This window comes from Rissa tridactyla, chromosome 3 (genome assembly GCF_028500815.1).
Source record: "Rissa tridactyla isolate bRisTri1 chromosome 3, bRisTri1.patW.cur.20221130, whole genome shotgun sequence".
Lineage (NCBI taxonomy): Eukaryota > Metazoa > Chordata > Aves > Charadriiformes > Laridae > Rissa > Rissa tridactyla.
Genome location: NC_071468.1, coordinates 65,175,932 through 65,195,479, shown reverse-complemented (window position 1 = coordinate 65,195,479; position 19,548 = coordinate 65,175,932). Strand labels below are relative to the sequence as shown.

General features: G+C 40.0%; 1 protein-coding gene across 10 annotated transcripts in view; it reads left to right on the top strand.

Moving 5' to 3' along the window:
* Nucleotides 1–19,548, top strand: part of EYA4 (EYA transcriptional coactivator and phosphatase 4) — a 154,719-nt gene that overhangs the window by 89,290 nt on the left and 45,881 nt on the right. For 7 of the 10 annotated variants that reach the window (XM_054195171.1, XM_054195179.1, XM_054195172.1 and 4 more), the window contains 2 exons: nucleotides 15,216–15,340; nucleotides 16,525–16,608. In XM_054195171.1, coding sequence (XP_054051146.1) covers nucleotides 15,216–15,340; nucleotides 16,525–16,608 — 209 coding nt within the window. Of the gene's footprint in view, nucleotides 1–15,215; nucleotides 15,341–16,524; nucleotides 16,609–19,548 lie in introns of those variants that run through there. The other 3 variants (XM_054195177.1, XM_054195173.1, XM_054195180.1) reach the window with 1 other exon arrangement.

Sequence of the window (19,548 nt, the reverse complement as noted above, 5' to 3'; positions counted from 1 at the left end):
TGTGGTATGTTTTATGGCCTTTACTAGTGGATGAACAGGTGTCACAATGTAACATATATGCTGATGGCAGCAGTTAGATGCAATTTTGAGTCCATTTGGGAGGCCACTGTTGCTCTCCCCCATCCACTTTCTGTGCCTGGAGCTCCAGGTGGATGGAGGAGGCAGGACCAAAGCCATGCCAGGGGCTTAGCGTGCCCCTGGTTGTTACTCATCGATTTTGGATGGATCAGATACCAGAGCGGGTGAGCGGGCCAGTGTCCTCCCCTCCTGTGTGCGACACAGCTGGCTTCTGTCAGATCAGGTGTGGGCACTGGTAGCCCAACATACAGCCTGAGCTACTACCAGTTGCATACATAGATGATATTTAAGTTCACTTTTATGTGTGTTCTTCACGCTGCATCATAGACCAGCCAGCATTCATTAGCTCGCTGCGAAGTGCCCTTGGATTGCCAACAGTTCCAAGATGTCAGCCTGGCAGTCAGTGGCCTGGCTGAAATTGATTTCTAATTAAGGTGAATGTATTGCTGCTCTGCAGAGCAGGTGGGCAAGGTCCAAGTGATTGGCCTTTTTTCGGCCAAGAGAGATATCGAGGTGCTGGAGCGAGTGCAGAGGAGGGCAACGAAGGTGGTGAAGGGCCTCGAGAATAAATCTTATGAGGAGCGAGTGAAGGAGCCGGGACTGTTTAGTTTGAGGAAGAGGAGGCTGAGGGGAGACCTCATCGCTCTCTACAACTACTTGAAAGGACACTGTAGAGAGGTTGGTGCTGGTCTCTTCTCACAGGTAATTAGTGATAGAACAACAGGCAATGGGTTCAAGCTGCAGCAGGGTAGGTTTAGACCGGCCATTAGGAAAAAATTCTGTTCTACAATTCTCTGAGCATTCTTGCACTTCCCTCTCCCTCTCTGTTTTTCCTCCCTACTCACCCCCGCATTTTGACTAGTTTATACTGAATCTGTTGATCTGCTAAGCCACGGTACTTTTTGATATACCTAGTCTTCTCGGATTTCAAAGAGAGGGAGAATGAGTGCATGTATTTCTGTATTAAATAATGTAGTAATCATAATTTAACATTTTTGAACCTTCAGGAAAATATTGGGGTAGGGTAAATACTATTCTTGAGTGAAAGAAAATAACCTAAGATTATGCCTGCAAGTACTTTTACTGAATCCAGTAGTTTCTTAGAACTTTATCCTAAAATTGAACTGAGTTTTGAGCCATAAAATGACAACGTTGGTTCTTCAAGTGCAGCACATGCAATCACAATGAGAAGGAGCTCTGTTTCTTTCTTTCCCCCTCGGTCTATTTTTTGCTCTGTCATATCGCATTACAGCAGTACACAGGAGAACTAATTCAGACTCTGTTCCAGCTTCTTTGACCTCTTGGATACGCCAAATGTATTTTACCATTGGTGAGTCTGAACAGTAAAAGTATTTCGTTCCACCTACTTTGCACTTCAAATCCAGTTGAATAGATTCCTAGAAGAATGCAGACATTAAAAAAAATTGGCCAGGACTATTCTGAGATTGGTACGGGTTACTTCTTAAATGAATCACTTTTTTCCTCAAATATTTTTAAGTGTAAGTTCTTGCCTAGATATTTCACAACATGTTCAGACACATTTTAAATACCATCAGTCAGTCTATGTACTCGGTAAGCATTTAGCTAATGCTATGCAGTTAGTATGCTGTGCTAGTACTTAGCGTTCCAAAAATCACCTCTTTCCCATCCTACTAGATCCTGGTCAGTCATTAGGAAAAAAAAAAAAGAGGAAACAAAAATAGAATGAACCAAAAAAATCCATATAAAAAGAGGCCACATACAAATAAACTAATTGCAAGTTTTCTTTCTGTTTTCTAATATCTGCATCTTTCACATGTGGCATATGTACTTGTTAAAGCTCCCTTCCTTTCAGTATTTCAGACTTCGTGTCTTCTATTTATGTTAAGATACCCTTGTCAGAGAGTGATTCTGTGCCTCAGCTCTCTCCACACACGTCTGAGTCTGAGCACCGGTCGTCTTTGTCCTCCTCTGGGAACAGAAGTCAGAGGATCCAGATGACAACTAGGGAAAGAGACTCCTCCATAAGCAGCATCTGGCTCTTTGGCAGATTTGTCAAGCACTTCTGCTAATGGGTTTGGATTTGCCCCGGGGTCTTTTATGTGGTTACATTGCAGATGGTCTGTCTGTTCTATCTTCTCCTTCTGAATGCTTTTATTTAAAAAAAAAAAAAAAAAGGCAAAAAACTTTCATCTGATCCTCAGAATTTACGCACTCCTTTCCAGCTGATAAGGTTCTTTATGAGTCTCATAAGATGCCTGTGCAGGCTCCTTTCTTTTAGAAATCGCAAAGCTTTCCATATATCCAAACGTGTGTCTTGAGCTTTGTTGGCAATTCTGGACTTAGTTCTCCAGTTTAGCTGCCAAGTGTTATAATTTACTGTGATCTGAGTCTGTATTATTGTCAAATTTCTTTGGGAATTACTTTATGTCATTTGTAGAGCAAAGGTAACTTTACCTCTCCTTGAAGCATGAAATATACTTGCCTTCCGCTAGCCTTCCACCTTTGAAAACCTAAGTTCAAATCTGGATTTATTTAAATGTGAAAATGAGTATGATGGTCTCAATCTAATTCATAGGGGATTCTTGTCTGTCATTTAAGAGGGGCCCAGGACTGACGCAGCGAGTCTGTGGGAAGGTATGTTTGGCAGATTTGGCATGCCCAGTGCCCAAATAAATAAAGCAATTCCACGGATCGACTTTTCAGCAGAATTATTTATTGTGTGGCATGAGTGCAGAAGAGGGAAGAGAGGGAGAACGTCCTGTTTGCTGAATTTCATTTTAGTTCTGTTTCAATTTACAATTGAAACTCTGTCACTTTAATTTTTAAGGGGTTTGGGCATTTTATTTGCTTTTCAGTGTAGAAGTAATTGGCAGGTGACTAGACATAAGATCATGTTTTATTCCTGTGTTATTTCAGGCTTATGTCTTATTTTCCTTCTAATTATGTAAATTAAATTAAACAGAAAAAAACCCCTGTGCTCTCAAAGATGCAGTGCTTTTCATGACTTTCTCAAAATAGTACTAGAGAAGCATATTCATCCCCTTTAGCATTTCATTATTATACCGTGTTTCCCAACAGTAATATTTTAAAATGTGCTGAGAAAGAGAAGTAATTGAATTATAAAAAGCAATCATGTTGTTATTAACGTCTCCTGCCTCAGTGCCCTGTCTCACAAACCTGGTTCTTAAGCACTGGGGAACCTGTGCTAAATGCAGCAAAGTTGCAGCCTTAAGTCTGCACTATGGATGTGCGTGAACTTAAAAACCAGCAACACTGCAGGAGTTTTTTCCTTTCTGCTGTGCTTTTTCCTGATTTCCTGCCCCATCCCTGGAAGTGTTCCAGGCCAGGCTGGATGGGGCTTTGAGCAGCCTGGTCTAGTGGGAGGTGTCCCTGCCCATGGCAGGGGGGTTGGAACTAGAAGACCTTTAAGGTCCCTCCCAACCCAAACCATTCTATGATTCCTCAGGACTTTGACAGAAATGGGTATTTAATGATTTTTAAAGGCTAGGTGCTCTGTCAGAAGTCACAGCGAGGTCAAACCATTTGGTGTAAGCCAGGCTTTTAGCAGAGGGATCTATAAAGGAGGGTTTCCACTGGACAGGCTGGTGTCCGGTGCTGCCGTGCATGCGCGGGGACAGTGAGGGGCTGGAGCCGTGGCTCTGCCTGTGCCCTGCTCCCACCTCCCTGCCCGGGCAGGCAGGTGTCCCCCGGCCTGGCTGGGGTGTCAGCATGCAGGCTGAGCTGGAACGGGAGGCGTTACAGATTTGTAGCCGGTACTTGCCCCTTCTTGTGGCTCAAGGGGATAATTCGGGGGTGGGGGATTGTGCCCTAGAGTCCTCAACGACACGTCTTTATTGACTCTTAGAAAAATCACCTACTTCACCCCAAATTAAAACGGTGCATAAAAACTGCGTGTATGCTTTAAGTCTCAAATTATAAAATGACTTGGGGAAATCAAACAGCAAAGCGAAATGAAATGTAATCACTTGATATCAATTGTAAAGGTCAGCCAGCGTGAGCACATTTAGCAGGGCATCATTTTCTCTCTTGCTCAGAATAATAGAATTTGTTTTGAATGTCCTTAGTTATTAAAAGTAAATGCAATAATCTCCCTGTTCTTTTAAGTGTACAAGTAACAAGGTCTCCTGGACAAAACGAAAAGGGATGTGTGCAGCACATCTAACATACCTTGCCACCCAGAATGGTTACACCCAGCTACACCTTATTACTTAACAGGAACAATCAGATGCTGAAGCAGTTAAAGCATCAGGCAGTCGGAAAGTTGCATGTATTTGTTTTCTATTCTAAACCTAGCTCGTTGTTGTGACTGCGATTAGAGAACAGAAATAATTGCTTTTGACACAAACTGTTTTGGAGCCAAACATAATGTGCTCCACATGAGGTAAGCTACAGAATATTTGTCTTGGGAGCCAAAGTTCAGATCAGGTTTAACTTTTAAGGGGAACTTCACTGTTAAAAGTGTGATGCGTTAATGTTTCCCATGTTAAGACTGCTTGCCAATAACTCTCTGTATTCTATATTTACAAAAAAAAAAAAAAAAGATTGAGAATGTTTGCATTAAAACGTAAAGTTAGAATGGAGCATGAAAACTACAAGTTTTTGGCAACTCCTGTATTCTGCCCAGTCTGTCATCATAACTCATCCGTTCTGGAGATGGATGAAGTTCTTGCAGGCCCCTGTACTGGTGGCTAAAGAAACTACTTTGAAATGAGGTATGGTCACTCTGATACAGCAAACCTGAAAGAGCTTCTTCTCCCCTGGCTAATCCCTGACGAAGAAGAACCACGTTTCAATAACTACTTTGAAATTTGTCAGACATTTCAATTCAGGGTAAGTTAGACACCACCCACGTTCTGCTATCTCGTTATGCAAATGTGAATTCAGTGAAATGTGGCTTCCCCATCCCTGGAAGTGTTCAAGGCCAGGCTGGATGGGGCTTTGAGCAACCTGGTCTGGTGGGAGGTGTCCCTGCCCATGGCAGGGGGGTTGGAACTGGATGATCTTTAAGGTCCTTCCAACTCTAACCACTATATGATTCTATGATTCATACTTACATCATGCAGTCCAGGATCCATTGAAGCCAGCAGCAAAATTCCCATCCTTTCATGCTTGATTTCCCAATTTTCAATGTGTTTAAATATTGTCTTACATGAGTAAAGTTGACATTATTATATTGCAGTTAATGATGTTATTACTTTATTGCAATTAATAAATACAGATATGGATCAGACACCAATATCTGGACCCAGGTATCGCAGCTGTCTCATCTTTGGTGGTGGTGGTTATGCGGAAGGTCAAGGGAATGAGTACATTCCCCCTTGCTGAGAGTGTATCTCCATCTACTGCACAGAGAAGCCCAGAATGAGAGGTACCAAAAAGGTATATCAGATCTAAAGGGAAGAGCTCCCCCATTGCAAAAGCAGGTCTCCAGCACTCTAGCACAGGGCTTGAGGAATTAATATCCCTTTTTCTCTGAAAAAGGTAGTTGGAAGATAAGATAGTGATGAAGTTATCCCTAGAAATTCCTTTTTCTCAGGTGTGGGTGAGTACCAGGGATTTGGAGGACCTTCTGTGCTTTGGTGCTTCTTTCTGTCTCAGTCTGCCATTTACATGTGGTTTGGAAGAGGGCATTTCCTCCCATTCAAGAGCGAAGGTGCTAGAGCACCCCCATACTCATTGTCCATAGGAATCAAGGCTTCAAACAGCCCTTACAAAAGTCCTCTCATCATTCCACGTAAAAGCAGACTGTCATGCGATGAGGAACTCTGCCTTGTGTTTCTCCTGAGATGTTTTAAAGTTCTGTGCAGTAAGCAGTGTGGCTTCGAAGGCTGTGTCTTATAAAGGACAGATTAGCAACAGGCTAGTAATTGGCAGAGCTGATCATCTCCACGCTCCTCTGTATATATGAGAAATAGTCTTTGTTGCTCAAATTAGACTTAAAAACACCAAAGAAAGACTTAGTGAGATTCTCCAGTCGTTGGGTTTGTTACCTGTTCCTTACCTGCGACCAGGTCACCTGTCAGAGATGCAGAAAGGACTCTGAAATTCCCAGCAGATTTTTCGGATGGGGCTCTGGACAGTTATTCTGTTCTGCAGGAGTTGTGGCGCAGGAGGGAAGGCCACAGGCTTGCTGCTTGCGTTCCAGCCATCCCCACAGAAGTGTTTGTTATTTGTTTATGACACAGCTCATCATGTTGTAAGAACCACAGAATTTGCAAGTGCCGATCACATCTGGAAGTGATCAGAAGTGGAAAAGGGAGCTGTTGGGTGAACTGCTCTTTGAAAATGTGGCCCTGTGATCCAAAAACCTGCATTTAGGTCTTACGTATCTGTAAACTGGTAGTCTGTATTTCATGTAAGTTGGATACTTGACAGCTCCCCATGGAACTGCAGTGTCATTATCGCTTTTGATTTATGTAAATGCTCACATAATGACTTCAAAATCTACTTTAGTCACCTTTTTTTAAGTAGCCGGTTAAACATGAGTTTAACCTCTGGTGTACCTTCACATATTTTCTGTTGACAGCGGGACCAGGAACCGCGTAACGCAGCCTGTGGTCTGCGTGGCCAAGCTGGTGGCAGTGTGTGAAAGATGCCCCAGCCCGAGCTGTGGCAGGGATCCGTGGTGCCGTTGGGGCCACACTGGGCACGGGTTTGGTGTGTGCCAGCTGGTGCTAAACCGTGCTCATCTACAGCCCAGGTCCAGGAGGGGCCAGCCTTTATGTGGATTGAGAGAACTGAGCTCCCTACTGTCCTCTCTGCTGTTCCATCAGTGCCAGGTCCTCACCGCTTATTAGTTTAGATGTTTTCTGTCTGGCTTCTGGAGTGGTTTTCTCCAACCAGCTGCCTTTTTCTTTCAGAGGACGGGAAATATCTGTTCAGACACCACATTACTTCTTGCCAGATACTTCCTCCAGCGCCTGGAGCATAGACCCTGAGCTAAAATCGTATCACATCAAACCTGTGGCTGTCACATTAGAAAAGCCCAGAAAAGAGATCTCAAAGGCTGGGATCCAGCTGGCCAGGAGGTGTTGCTCTGTGTAGCTTTGCTTTTTGTGTGTGCATCCATTTATTACATCAGAATATAATAATTTCCTATAAAAAACTATCATTTGCCTTCGTCAAATCAAAGCAGTCCCAAACTGCAGGGTGGAGAGGTGAGCCATATGGGAAAAAAGGCTTCCCATTATCTACCTTTTCAGTGACAGCCTGCCATTTCGCTAGTGTAGATCTGTGTTTTGAAACTGAAGAAATCTCCTGAGCATAGAGAGGGTGAGCTGGAAGTTTATGCTGAGGTAAATTATTTAAGAAGTTCCCCTCCCCTGCCCCCAGTTTGTCTTGATTTTTATCTATTAATTTTAATACTTGTTGGGTTTTGGACAAATGGACTACATGTCTAACAGGAGAATTCAGAAATGGTTCCTAGAAGTTATTCTATGTGTTACCCACAAGTGTCGAAATCCAAATCAATTTTACATTGTCTTTTAATTGTGTCAGGGTAATTATATTCATTCCCAATAAAAGTCAGAAAGCAGTGAGAAAATAATTTAATGTGGATTTGTGGCCAACTGAATTGCAGTGGAGTAGACAGTTTTCTGTGGTTTTCTGGAAACCACGTTAAATGACATTAAACTGAAATAAAATGTCTCAGTCAATCAGAAATCAGGGAAACCATACAGTTACTGACTTTTAGGCAAATAATAGCTTTCAACAATTATACAGCATGACAATGCAAGCCTTCTAAATTCGTTGCTGTGTTTGGTCATTACCGGAGCAAACCTAACCTTTTCACTTTCATTTTATTCCTCAGGTAGGAAAAGAAAATGTCAGTTTTTCTTTTCTGGCAAAAATAAACTTGAATTTGTAATCAATTATTTTTCACAGCGTTTAGTCATATTTTCTCACTAACCCATGAAGAAGAAATGCATATATCCCTTTCAGTAAAGCAACATCTGCTTATTACTGCAGCAATATCCATATGCTAGATTGACAAAAGCTATGGCCTTTGGCGTTTGCTCATGTGGTGAGAAAAGAGGGAAGCATAGATTTAAGGAAGACAAAAAACGTCTTGACACTTGTCAGGAAGCACAGAGAATCTCAAGGTGGCACAGGGTCAAAAAGGGAGGGTGATAGCAAAAGCTTAACTGGGGAAATGGGGAAGGGGGGCTGGGGAAGAATCTGCAGTGCTGTTAAAAGAAGCATCCTTTCATGCATGCCATTCACTCTGTCTAGCTGTGAATGGCATGAGGAGGCACACCACAATGCTGGCCTTTGTCACCGAACCTGCTTGCCCACGTTCTCAGCCCAGCCCTCTGCACCAAGTGCAGCCCCGGCACTGACACTGGCTGCCTGTCAGACAGCTCCTGTAAAGTAATACTGTCTGCATGGTGGTTGTTTTTTTTTCTCCTGGAATTAGAGCTTGAATAGCGGAGAGAAAGACAATAGGCATGGAAGCAAAACTGAGAAACAATCACAACCAGTGCCACTTCATGCCCCAAAGGATCAGCTGAGGAGTCCCATCCTCTGCAAGATAAGCAGTATTGTTGAGACCCAAAAGGCTATTAAACAAAACAGTCAGTTTTGAGTTTTCCTCAAATTAGTGTCGCTTCTTACTAAGAAGGATCCTCATTGCGCTTATTGCGGTCCCTGGGTAGAGGTGATTTCCCTGTGAGCTTGAACTCACGCACTGGGAAGCTGCCTGATGATATTCAAACTTATAATGAATCATCCGTGTTCATAAAAAGTCTACTACAGTACTTACTGTACACTTAGAGTTCCACAAAGCTGGACCTCATGATATTTTTATTATTTATTACCAATGTGGTACTTTTTTATCATGGTAGAAAAACGTTGATGTTTTAATTCTTTGTTTCACTAAGGTGCTCTCCCTTTGACGCCCTTTATCTGAGGCTGGTTGTAGATTGGCAGAGGAGAGGTATTTATTTATTTTTTTAATATCAAGGTGGCATTAGTTTTGCTTCTTTTTCTTACTTTTTTAATATGAAAGTTGACACCCAGCTTACAAAACCATGAGAAATAGAAATTATACAGCTAGAATCCCACCTTCCATCCCCAAATGGTTGCAAAAAGTTTAGCACTTGTTTTCTGGATTGTTAAAAAAAAAGTAATAAAATAAAACTCTGAAGAGCATTTGCTGGTGGTATCCCTATAACATGACATTTTTTACTGCTTCTTAGCACTGTATCAGATCACTTTATAAGTTAAGAAATGAGGCCTCGAGGAGAGTGGGAAGGAGGGCTTGCGAGTGTCCCGCACTAGTATTTGTTTTTAACTCTCTGGCAAGCTCCCAGGACTCGCGTGGTGGAGGGGCATGTTTTTGCGAGATTGTGCCTAGAATAGCAAAAGATCTGCTATTTTGGCCATCATTTCAGCTTGAGAAGATACACAGCGGGGGTGGGTGAGCCTGGGAAAACATGAGAGACAGTCATCTCAATGGAGAGAATTTCTCTCATTGGTTTCGCTGTTTCTTCACTACCTTTTACAGTGGCAAAAGATGACAAAGGCTGCTGTACACAGCATAAAAGCACCTGGAAAAGGAAACATTATTAACCTGTATTTAGGGTTCGTGTTGGAAATGTTACTCATTTTGAGGAGTGTTCTTAGGCTGTGTGTTGTATTACGCTATTTGTCGAAGTCTTTGGTGGAAAGATGTTGGAAAGTTTTTTGTTGTGTATTTATACATTTATACACATGTATGTTTGGATATTTAGCACCAAAGAATTATTAAAAGCTTGCATGTTGATGTGTGTTAGTGTACATGTATTTGTATGCATCTGTGTATTCCCTGGAAACCTGTCCGTCACCCAGAATCCCTCTCTTCCCACCTTCTTTCTTACTGCCCACTGTAGTCTTGTAGGGCTGTTAAAGGATTGGTGTAACTTCTTTTTAATTGTGCTATTTACGGTTTGTGTAGGTGCAAGTAAACATGAAAAATCACTGGCTTAACTGTGAATGTAATGTGTAAAATACAGTTTTCTAAAAAAGAAAAAAAAAGTTGGAAAAAACGTCAAGAAATATGATGTAGCTATTGTTATTGATTGTTTTAAACTTCCTTGCAGATTCATGTAGATTGTAGTGGACCGATGAGATTTCTGTATGGGCACCCATTCTGATTTCTTTGTTGGAGTGAAAGGCTTGTGTAAGCTAGTTCGGACTGCGTACGGAAGAGAGGTGGGCTTGCTAGTCATGTTCAGAACATGGCTGAATGATGTGGCTAAAAAAATTTCTGTGGGAGATGGAAAAAAACCCCACCCAACTTGTCTTCAAAACTGTGTAGCTGGTCAGAGCACTGAGCTGACAGCCCTGGGAAACAGATCTAGAGGAGTTTGCACCGCTCTGTTACCCAGCTTTCGTATTGTTCTAAAAGTTAATTTTAAATAAAGGGAAATTCCCTGTTTGGTTTTTTTTCAGAAGCTCCAAGGTAGCTGACATCTTAATTGGGCAAGGCTCCAGGTGTCCGTGAGAAAGTTTGGGATATGCAAGAACTGGGGTTTCAACAGGAGGGATGTAAGAAAAGCAGGGGGGAAACTAACCAGAAAAACCCAGATAACGTGGATTTTTGCCACAGTGAAGTTTAGTAAAGATTCTGGTAAAGAAAATTATGTAGAGAATTTTCCTATCAAAGAATTTTAAAAAGAAAAGTCTTTTGAAATCCTTTTAAAAAAAGTTGTTCTGATTAATTTATAAACTAAATGAAATTATTCAATGTTAAATAGCCTTTAGGTAGTCCATCTTTCAGTTCTCTTTTATTTTGGTTTTTCTGCAAATTCTGCACAGTGAGGAATTAGTATTTTTAAAATGATCTCATTATACTAGGATTTGAAGTACTTTGTTTTCAAATTAGAATATTTATTCTTTTATAAATCTTTGATAAATGATTTCATACTTTCAAACTTGTTAGTAAAAAACTTTGAAATATAGTAAAAGTAGATTATGTAGCAAATAGTTTACATTTTAAGGCATGATCTCTTCAAATAAGAAAATTACCTAAATATGATCTACTTGTAGAATTCATGAATAATCAATGGAATTTTGAGTTGTGCAAGGACATAGCTCTTAGTCCATATTTATAGTAGTTTAATTTGGAATGCAAACAGAGTTATAACAACCCAGGTTTTCTGGAAATAGACTTCAGTTCTGCTGAAGAAAAGCAGTGCACAAATGGATATGTGAATGTAATGAGAGAAAAAAAAAAACAAAACCAACCAGGACTTTCAAAAATGCAACCCTAGAATCAAGGCCTGAACTTTTTACCTTTAAGTTAATGCAAACAAAAGCTATACAGAAATACAGTGATGCAGCTCGAAATTGGGCAATCATAATTAGCCATACTTAGACCTTCCTACGCAAGGTTGGGTTATGCTGCTGGGCTGTGCACTTCGGTGGTCTGGGATGCATCACCAGTTCTGTTCGGCTGCCCTTGTAAAGATGGGGGGCGGGGGGAAATTTTTGTCTTTGGATATCGTTCCTTAAGCAGCTTCTGAATATAGGTTAACCCTTGAAAAGTTGTCCCTTCAAACCAGGGAAGGAAATGTGGAAGGCCCAGGATTCACTCTCAGCCATCTTCCTGATACAAACCCGCTTTGATTTGTTGGGGCTGTCCACATCCAGGTTGGAGTTAAAGCCTACAAGGATCTGGGAGGCTGTTCTGTGCAAATGGGATTTTTTAGGGACTTTTCCAGTAAGCCTCTAAAATGATCCACTAAGCACGTGCAAATACCAACTTTCAAAGATTTAAAGTGTAGCCAAAGCAGAATAAAAGACAAATCTGTCTTGCCAGATTTCCGATTTTTGCTGAGGAGCTTGGAAACATGCTATCCTTCTTCAAACAAACAGTCAAGAGAAAATTAAAACATTTTACCAAGTAATCTTGTTCCTCTCAACATTTATCTTTTGATACAATTTAGCATTTTACTTAATTACTCTAAAAAATAGCCTGAGACAATGCAAGAGAGGGAAACGTAAAGCTCAGTTATGTGCCTGGCAGAGAAACAAAAAATGGAAAACAAAGTTATACGATGTAGGTTTTTAAGCAGCTTTAACAATAGGCTTTATTCTGTCTAAATTGAAACACACTGCATTTACTAGAAAACAGTCTTTAATAAATAACTGCATAAACTTAGAAGTATTAATTGGTCCTTCAGAGATCACTCTTTTTTACTTTTTCTTAGTGCAGGAAAACACATACTGAACCTGAACCTGCTTCTGATTAAGTCAGTGAAAGCAGGACTCTGACAAACATTTAGTTTGACAAAATGAATTCAAGATGTTGGAATTATTTCATCCATTTTATTAAGCATTTTTTCTGAATTCGTCCATTCACTGAAACTGTAAGATTTTAGTAGGTCTGTTACATCTTTCCGAGAATTTTTTAGGCTAAAGGTAAACTAAATGCATCCATAAAGGTGAATTGAATGACATCTGTTACACAGAAGGTAACGTGCACTTAAATAAATATATCACACAGGGATATATTAAAAATAAGCCCTTTACTTGTTCACACAGTGTGGAGCACCCAGGATAAGTATAATGTATACACATGGTTTTGTGAAACTTTTTATTGGATTGGATATCCTTTTTATCCTTAATAGACTACCCATAAGTGCAAGATGTCTTTTACTCACCAAGAGAAAACGTCTATTTGTAAATGTACTACTTTTAAAATAGTATTAATTAATTAACTTGCCATTGCTGGCATGCTGTGGACCAGCATGCCTTTCGCTTTAGAAAACAAATATAAGGCGAATATAATACAGTTCTGCACAAAAAGTTTCATACTTTTCATACGTAAAAGACTACTTTTACGAAGTCAAATTGTTTATGTTCTTTGCCAAGCAAAGGAAAACCAGTGGACTTAGTTTTCTGATTAAGAAAATCTGATTCATTTGAGTGTGAAAAGTGCGTAAGTTGGATACTTCTTAAATACACTAGTCCGGTAAATCAGTGATTTTGCTGATGAAATGTTGCTGAAGCATTTACATGTGTGGCCATGATATATGCCTGTCTGAAAAGAAATTGTTGGGATGTTTATGCTAAACAAGAGAAAAAGCACATGTGAACTGTCTGAGCCTATTGTCTAAGCCTGTGAACTGCTTATTAGACATCTCCAGACTGATCATACTTGAAGAGAAAATCATGACACTTAAACTGCTAAGTGAACACATGGGGAGTATTACACTGTATATGCAATGGAACACACATTGTTTATTTTGTGTAGCATTCTTCTGCTCCCTTAAATACATACAAGATGGAAACTCACAGACTTTTTTTAACCTTTAGCTGCCATCCTTGTACAGAAACTACTGAACAAAAACCAACGGACTAGTAAACCACTTGGGTTCGTTTTATTTCATCTAACACTGATCACATTTCCAGTAGACAGTAAATATAATGCGCTGCTGACAGATGTGTAGAAATGTATATACAATTAGATGAAGAAATCCGGGTCAAGGCAGTTCCAATCTCAGTTTATGCCTTCGCATTTCCTTGAATATGGCTATAAAATTCTTACCTGCTGATGCATGGCCTCCTGCAATATCAGCTTTCCCCTGCTCATCCAGACTGCTGCTGGGGAGGCTGCCCTGCCAGCAGAGTATCGGTGCATCTCAGGCTTCATTGGAGCATTTACTGGAGTAAATGAGATCCTTTGCTTCATGTGCCTTTGGGTGAGGCCTTGGTGCATTTTCCCAGTTGAGCTGTAGCATTTCCTACATTTCCTGGAAGAGATTCAAGACATGAGAGCTCGCAATCTGTGTCTTGGGTTAAATGAATGCAATGAGAGTCAAGCTAAAGCAGCCAGAGAGCACCGGAATTAGGAGCGCAAAATGGGAGACACTTTTGTTCTGTGGGGTTTTTTAATTTTCCTTATCTTGGAGAAAAAAAAAAATAGATTCAGAGAGCAGACCCATATTTGATGGGAAGGTGGTGGGGTTTTGTTTGCTTTTTTATTTTTCCCTCTGAGGAGGATGTGTGGAGCACAGAAGATAGGCAATTTCAAAGTGAAACTTGCAATAAATACTTAAGGTGCCGGGTGTTGCCTTAACGGTTTGCCACTGATTTTCCTGGTCAGAATATAAAATACAGGAACAGTTATTCTTACTGAACTATCCTAACTGTTCATCTCTGTCCTAGCCATTTCAGTCTTCTGCAATGTAATTGGGTGTTCACAGCTCTGTAAGACAATCTTTCTGTTGGCCTTTGTAGTATACATATGGTAGATGGTTCTCCTGTTGCAGATGGGCTGGCACCTTTGCTTATACGCAGCAAAAATGTTTCTTTGGGGAAGAAATCTGTGTAATTAATTTATAAATGAAGCAAGGAATAGGCGAGAACACACTGCAAACTGGATTGCAGTTACCGGTCTAACAAGAAATGCTCCTTGTCTGCTTTGTCTGCTTTGTCTGAGAAAGGCAGGTGTGTTGTCTCTGACTGAAAGCCATCCACAGTCCCCCAGTAGAACTGTGACGCTGAAATCCTTTGCGGTCTCAATTCACTTGAAATTTTGCAATTTTCCTAGAAATGACTCAGAAGAAATAAAATGTCAAGTGAGCTAGTACGAATATATGCATTTGTAAGAGTGAAGAATCTTCCAGATGTATGTGAAAGTTCTGTTCATTCACTGGTATGGTCTCTTCCTATGATTTAGTGTGGATGCAGCGACTGCTGGTGGTTGGAATACACATAATGGGAGGCAGAAGTACCTATTCAGATTTTTTGTGTAATGGCTGACTTTTAATTTCTCTGTTTTCTTCTAAGAAATGCATTTATCCATTTATCCCTCCATCTGTCCATCCATATATATGCACTCCCTTATCCACATCTTTTACAAGCTCTTTGAGCAGTTTCATAAGCCTATGTCGTTTACTTCATAGTACGTAAAGGAGAAGTGAAAAGTGCTGGCATTGTTGCTCACATCAAATTATTAGCTGCTTTCCTAGGTTTGGTAAAAAGCAAAGAAGACCTTAAAGGAACCTGTATTGATTTGTTAATCTGGCTGCATTACAAACTTTCCATGTAAAAAAAAAAAAAAAAAAAAAAAAGTTGTTGTAGAAAAAGTAGATTATTATAGATAGTATCAAATGGCCTTTAAATTCTGTCACCTTCTTCTTTAACAGGTCTATGGAAATGCAAGATCTAGCAAGTCCTCATAATCTTGTTGGAAGTAGTGATGCGCCGGGTAGTTCCAAACTGGATAAACCTAATCTCAGTAGCACATCAGTTACAACAAATGGAACAGGAGGTAAGTATAAGACACTGCTGGCACATAGAAAGTTTTGGCTAGCTTTCAGTCTTACACATTTTTGAACATAATTTCAAGGATGAGCATAAACCCATTTATAAACCCAGCAAGAATTATGAAAAAATGACAGTCATACCAGCATAAATCTACTAATTCCAACAGCACTTCTTTGATTTCCACCCGCTGAAGTGAGGGACAGAACTGTTCGAAGCTGAAACAAGGAAAATCTTGGAATGGTTGATTTGAACAAAGTGTTAAAGGTTTGGTTATACCTGTTGATGATAAGTTGAAATAGTTGGCATTTTCTGCATCATATACTTCATTGCTGAGTACTCGTATACCCTGAGCTACACCCATTTAGATTGATTTAAAAGCTCTGTAAAAAGAAGTGCATCAAAATTAGGCTTAGGTAATTTTTTTTACATGATGAACATGCTAATTCCATTTGTTGGCAGGTAATGAAAGTTTATCATAAAGAGATTTTTAGATTTTCCTCAGAATTTACTGGTTATTATTGCTGCGTCTGTTACTGTAGGGACAGCACTACCATGCAGCTACAACACAGATGTTCCAACGCTTTCAGAAAATAGGTTCTGCCATAGCCGAACTGGAGCAGTGGGAGGCAGGGTACCACATTCTGAGATGGAGTCCTCTTCCCATTAGTGCCCGTGAGAGCGACACCATGGATATGAGTCAAGCTAGAGTTTCAGCCCTCTTTTTTGGAGTTTATATGTTGTTGTCCATTTTAAGAGTTGGAACCAAGAATTTTTTTTTTGTTTGTTTGTTCTTTATGGCCACAATGTAAAGCATTTTATTCACTTATCCCTATTGTAAAAAAATATGTCAATGTCAATAAAAAGTGTGAGGCCTGTGAGGGTAACAGAGCTCTGCAGAGAAGGGCTGAACCATTAAGGTTCAACCTAGTTGTATTTCAAAATAGAATCCTTATTGTGGCATAAAGAGAAGGGAAAACTTCAAGCATACCATTAAAAGAACACTAATAACTAGATGCCTCTATATTACTCTTGTATAAATAAACCAGTTAAAATAATACTCATAAAAACAGTACAATGCAGTTAAAAGACTTGGCGCCAAGTGCAAAAACACTTACTTGCCTTAAAGATTATTCAGGTACACTAAGCAGACGCTGGGAGAATGAACCGTTGTACCCTTCCTGTTCTCAGGAGACAACATGACTGTGTTAAATACTGCAGACTGGTTGCTGAGTTGCAGTACCCCCTCTTCTGCAACAAGTATGAGAGACCCTGGTACAGTGCATGTGTGTGGTGCTGTGTCTCCGTTGACTGCTGTGTAACATCTCTCTCGGTTTGCTCTGTTCTTTTGTGATGCAGTTTGAACATTTTCATGGGGTTCCCCCTCCCCCCCTCCCTTTTTGTTTTCCACCCCTGCTCAGAGGCCTTTCCCACAGACAGAAAACTGGTAGGAAGTTGCAATAAGTAATTATCTTACCAAACTTTGAAAGTCATCAGATGAGCAAGGAGAATTTAACCTACTTGAAATTAGCTTAACCGTCTACGTGCTCTGAGAGACTGGGAGACCCCCGTGGTGATCAGCATTGCTGGGAACTGCCAGTAGTCAGCACTGCTGGAAGTCAGGCCAGCGGATTTTCCACAGAATGCCCATTTGTTTTTCTTTTATTTTTAGGTACAACATTGCATGATTACCTGAGCACAAATCAAGGTTGACATTATTGTTGCTATTCCTACTCCTACTTTCATTATTAATTAATTAAAGCTTATGTCTAGGGTGCTACTACATGTAACTTGCCACTTTACAAACATTTGGCCAAATTTTCCAAGTTGTTGTTTTCATTTATGAGTTTCCTCTCATGCATTATTGTTATGAGTTATAATGACTAATAATAATTATATATGTGACACTGTTGCAGTACACATGGGATTAATCATAGGTGTAAACATGTGTCACCATGACTCTCTATAAGCCATTACAGAAGTGCTTAAGCTAAGCAGGTTTGGACTAAAGTTAGGAAGACCTCAAAAACTTTCCTTTTAAAAAAACACTCAGAATTAGCTTGCCATTCATATCACATATCCAGAGAGACTTTACTCTCCAAAAAAGTTCAGACTTGAGCACAAAAGATCATTTGCACTAGAATAACTGATTCCATGTGAATGTTCCTGCTCACTTACAAGAATTTCAGTTTAAGGAAGGACTGAGCTAACTGTCTGTCACTCAGTTAACTCTTCAGCATGTTCAGATAAAAGTGGAAGGTAGTAATTTACATACTAATTATCAGTACTGAGGAAATGTAATTTGAAAGTCCTTGCATTACTTGCATTAAATCTGGTTTTCCGTAAGCGGTAGAACATTTAGATCTGTGCTTCTAGTTGAGTATATTCCTGGGAAAGTCCTTAAGGCTTGCTAAAAGAAAGAGAAAAATCATTCCAATGACAAGCTGTGTGGCTTATTGTTTTACGTGAGCTTTTAGCCAGACTTGTTTGCTCTGATCGCTATTACACTTGCTTGTCCTGCTTCATGCATAGTAGTAGAATCTCTTGCCCCTAAGACTCTGTGTTCATTATTAGTCCTTAACATGGAGAGGTTTTTTAGGAAAAAAAGAGGTTGGCAGAGCAGTAGTCATGTTGGTCGGCTAAATCCTTTCATCAAGTAAAGAACTTACATTGTAGAAGCTGTTGCCTGTTGGGAGCTGTGTTCTGAGTTCAGAGAATTAAATTTGGAAGGGATCCCTGGAGTTCAGCTGTGCCAGCCCCTGCTCAGAGCAGAGCCAACTTTGCTGTTAGATCGTGTTGCTCAAGGCAGTGTCTAGTTGAGTGTTGAATGTCTCCAAGGTGGAGGTGCCACAGCCTCTCTGGGCATCTGGGCCTCTCAGGGCCTGACTACTTTCACGGTGAAGAATTTTCCTCTTACATCTAACTGGATTTTTCCCTTGCTCTAGCACAAGGCACTTTTTGAGAAGAGCGTGCCTTTGTTCTTTGTCATCTTTGCACCTTCCCGTTAGATAGCTGCAGGCAGCAATTAGCTGTCCCCTCAGCCTTCTCTTCACAGGACAGAACAAGCCCAGCTTCTTCTGTCTGTCCTTGTACACCGTTATGTCCCAGCCCCTGACCATCGTGGTAGCTCTGCTCTGTTAATACATGCGGTCTTCACTGTTAGCAACACTCAAATGTTTATTTTCAGCTTGAGATTGCTTTTCATTTTATTTTTACACTTTCAATGTGTTAAAAAAAATTAAAACTAATCCACACTTTAAAAAATAGAATATTAAATATATAGTCTTTAAAGCATTCAAAGTGCTGGTTCAAACTCTTAGTCTTTGTGTTACGTCTAAAGCAGTTGCCATAGTATCAGAACCACGCTTCATCTCATATGTGGGAAACATAGGGATGTTTCTGTGCTTTTAATTTTATTTCAGCTGTCCCTGGGTTTTTGATTTGATGTTAGAATTCTTTTTTTTTTTTTAAGTTAGCTTTATGCTTTTTCCCCTCTTGGTTTAATGACATGCAACATAAAGAAAGAAAGGTAATAGTCCAAATGTCTAGCTACACTGAGGAAAGACCTTGATGAATTCCTTTCTGTGATAAAATCTGAACGTAAAAAAGTAGAGCTGTTTAAAATCAAGCACATATAAAAATACTTTCTACATGTATTTTTGAACAAAACACAGTGCCAATGTGATGTTTTTCCTCAAGTTAAGTACATGAGAGAGTTTCTTTTGGTTTAGATCCTTTTCTGCTTGACAGGGAGAGAAAAAGATGGTGACTATTGGTGCTGATGGAAGTGCACTGCAGCTGGCATTAACCAGAACTAGACCCAACTCTAAAGTAAACAATTCATTACTGAAGTTTTTGTTAAATAAAACAGTTAGGCACATACTGGATTGTCTTTCTGGATGCAATCCTGAGCATAGGTTTGTAGCTCGGTATGGTCAATAGTGGAATACCTTCTTGAATAGAAACAGATAAAGGTACTAAAAAGTAGGTTTTTCCATGTAGGTAAATGTAGATACTCCGCAGAGAAGAGAGACATGCATCTTATAAAGTAAAACATGACCAAAGATCTTCAGAGGGGAAAATACAAATCTTTCCAACTTAGTATGATTTTTCATTCTCCTACTGAAGTACATGCAGACATCTGTATATAGTAATCAGAAAAGAAATAAATTTAGTTACTTTTAATTCTTCAGGCAAGAATACATGTTCCACATA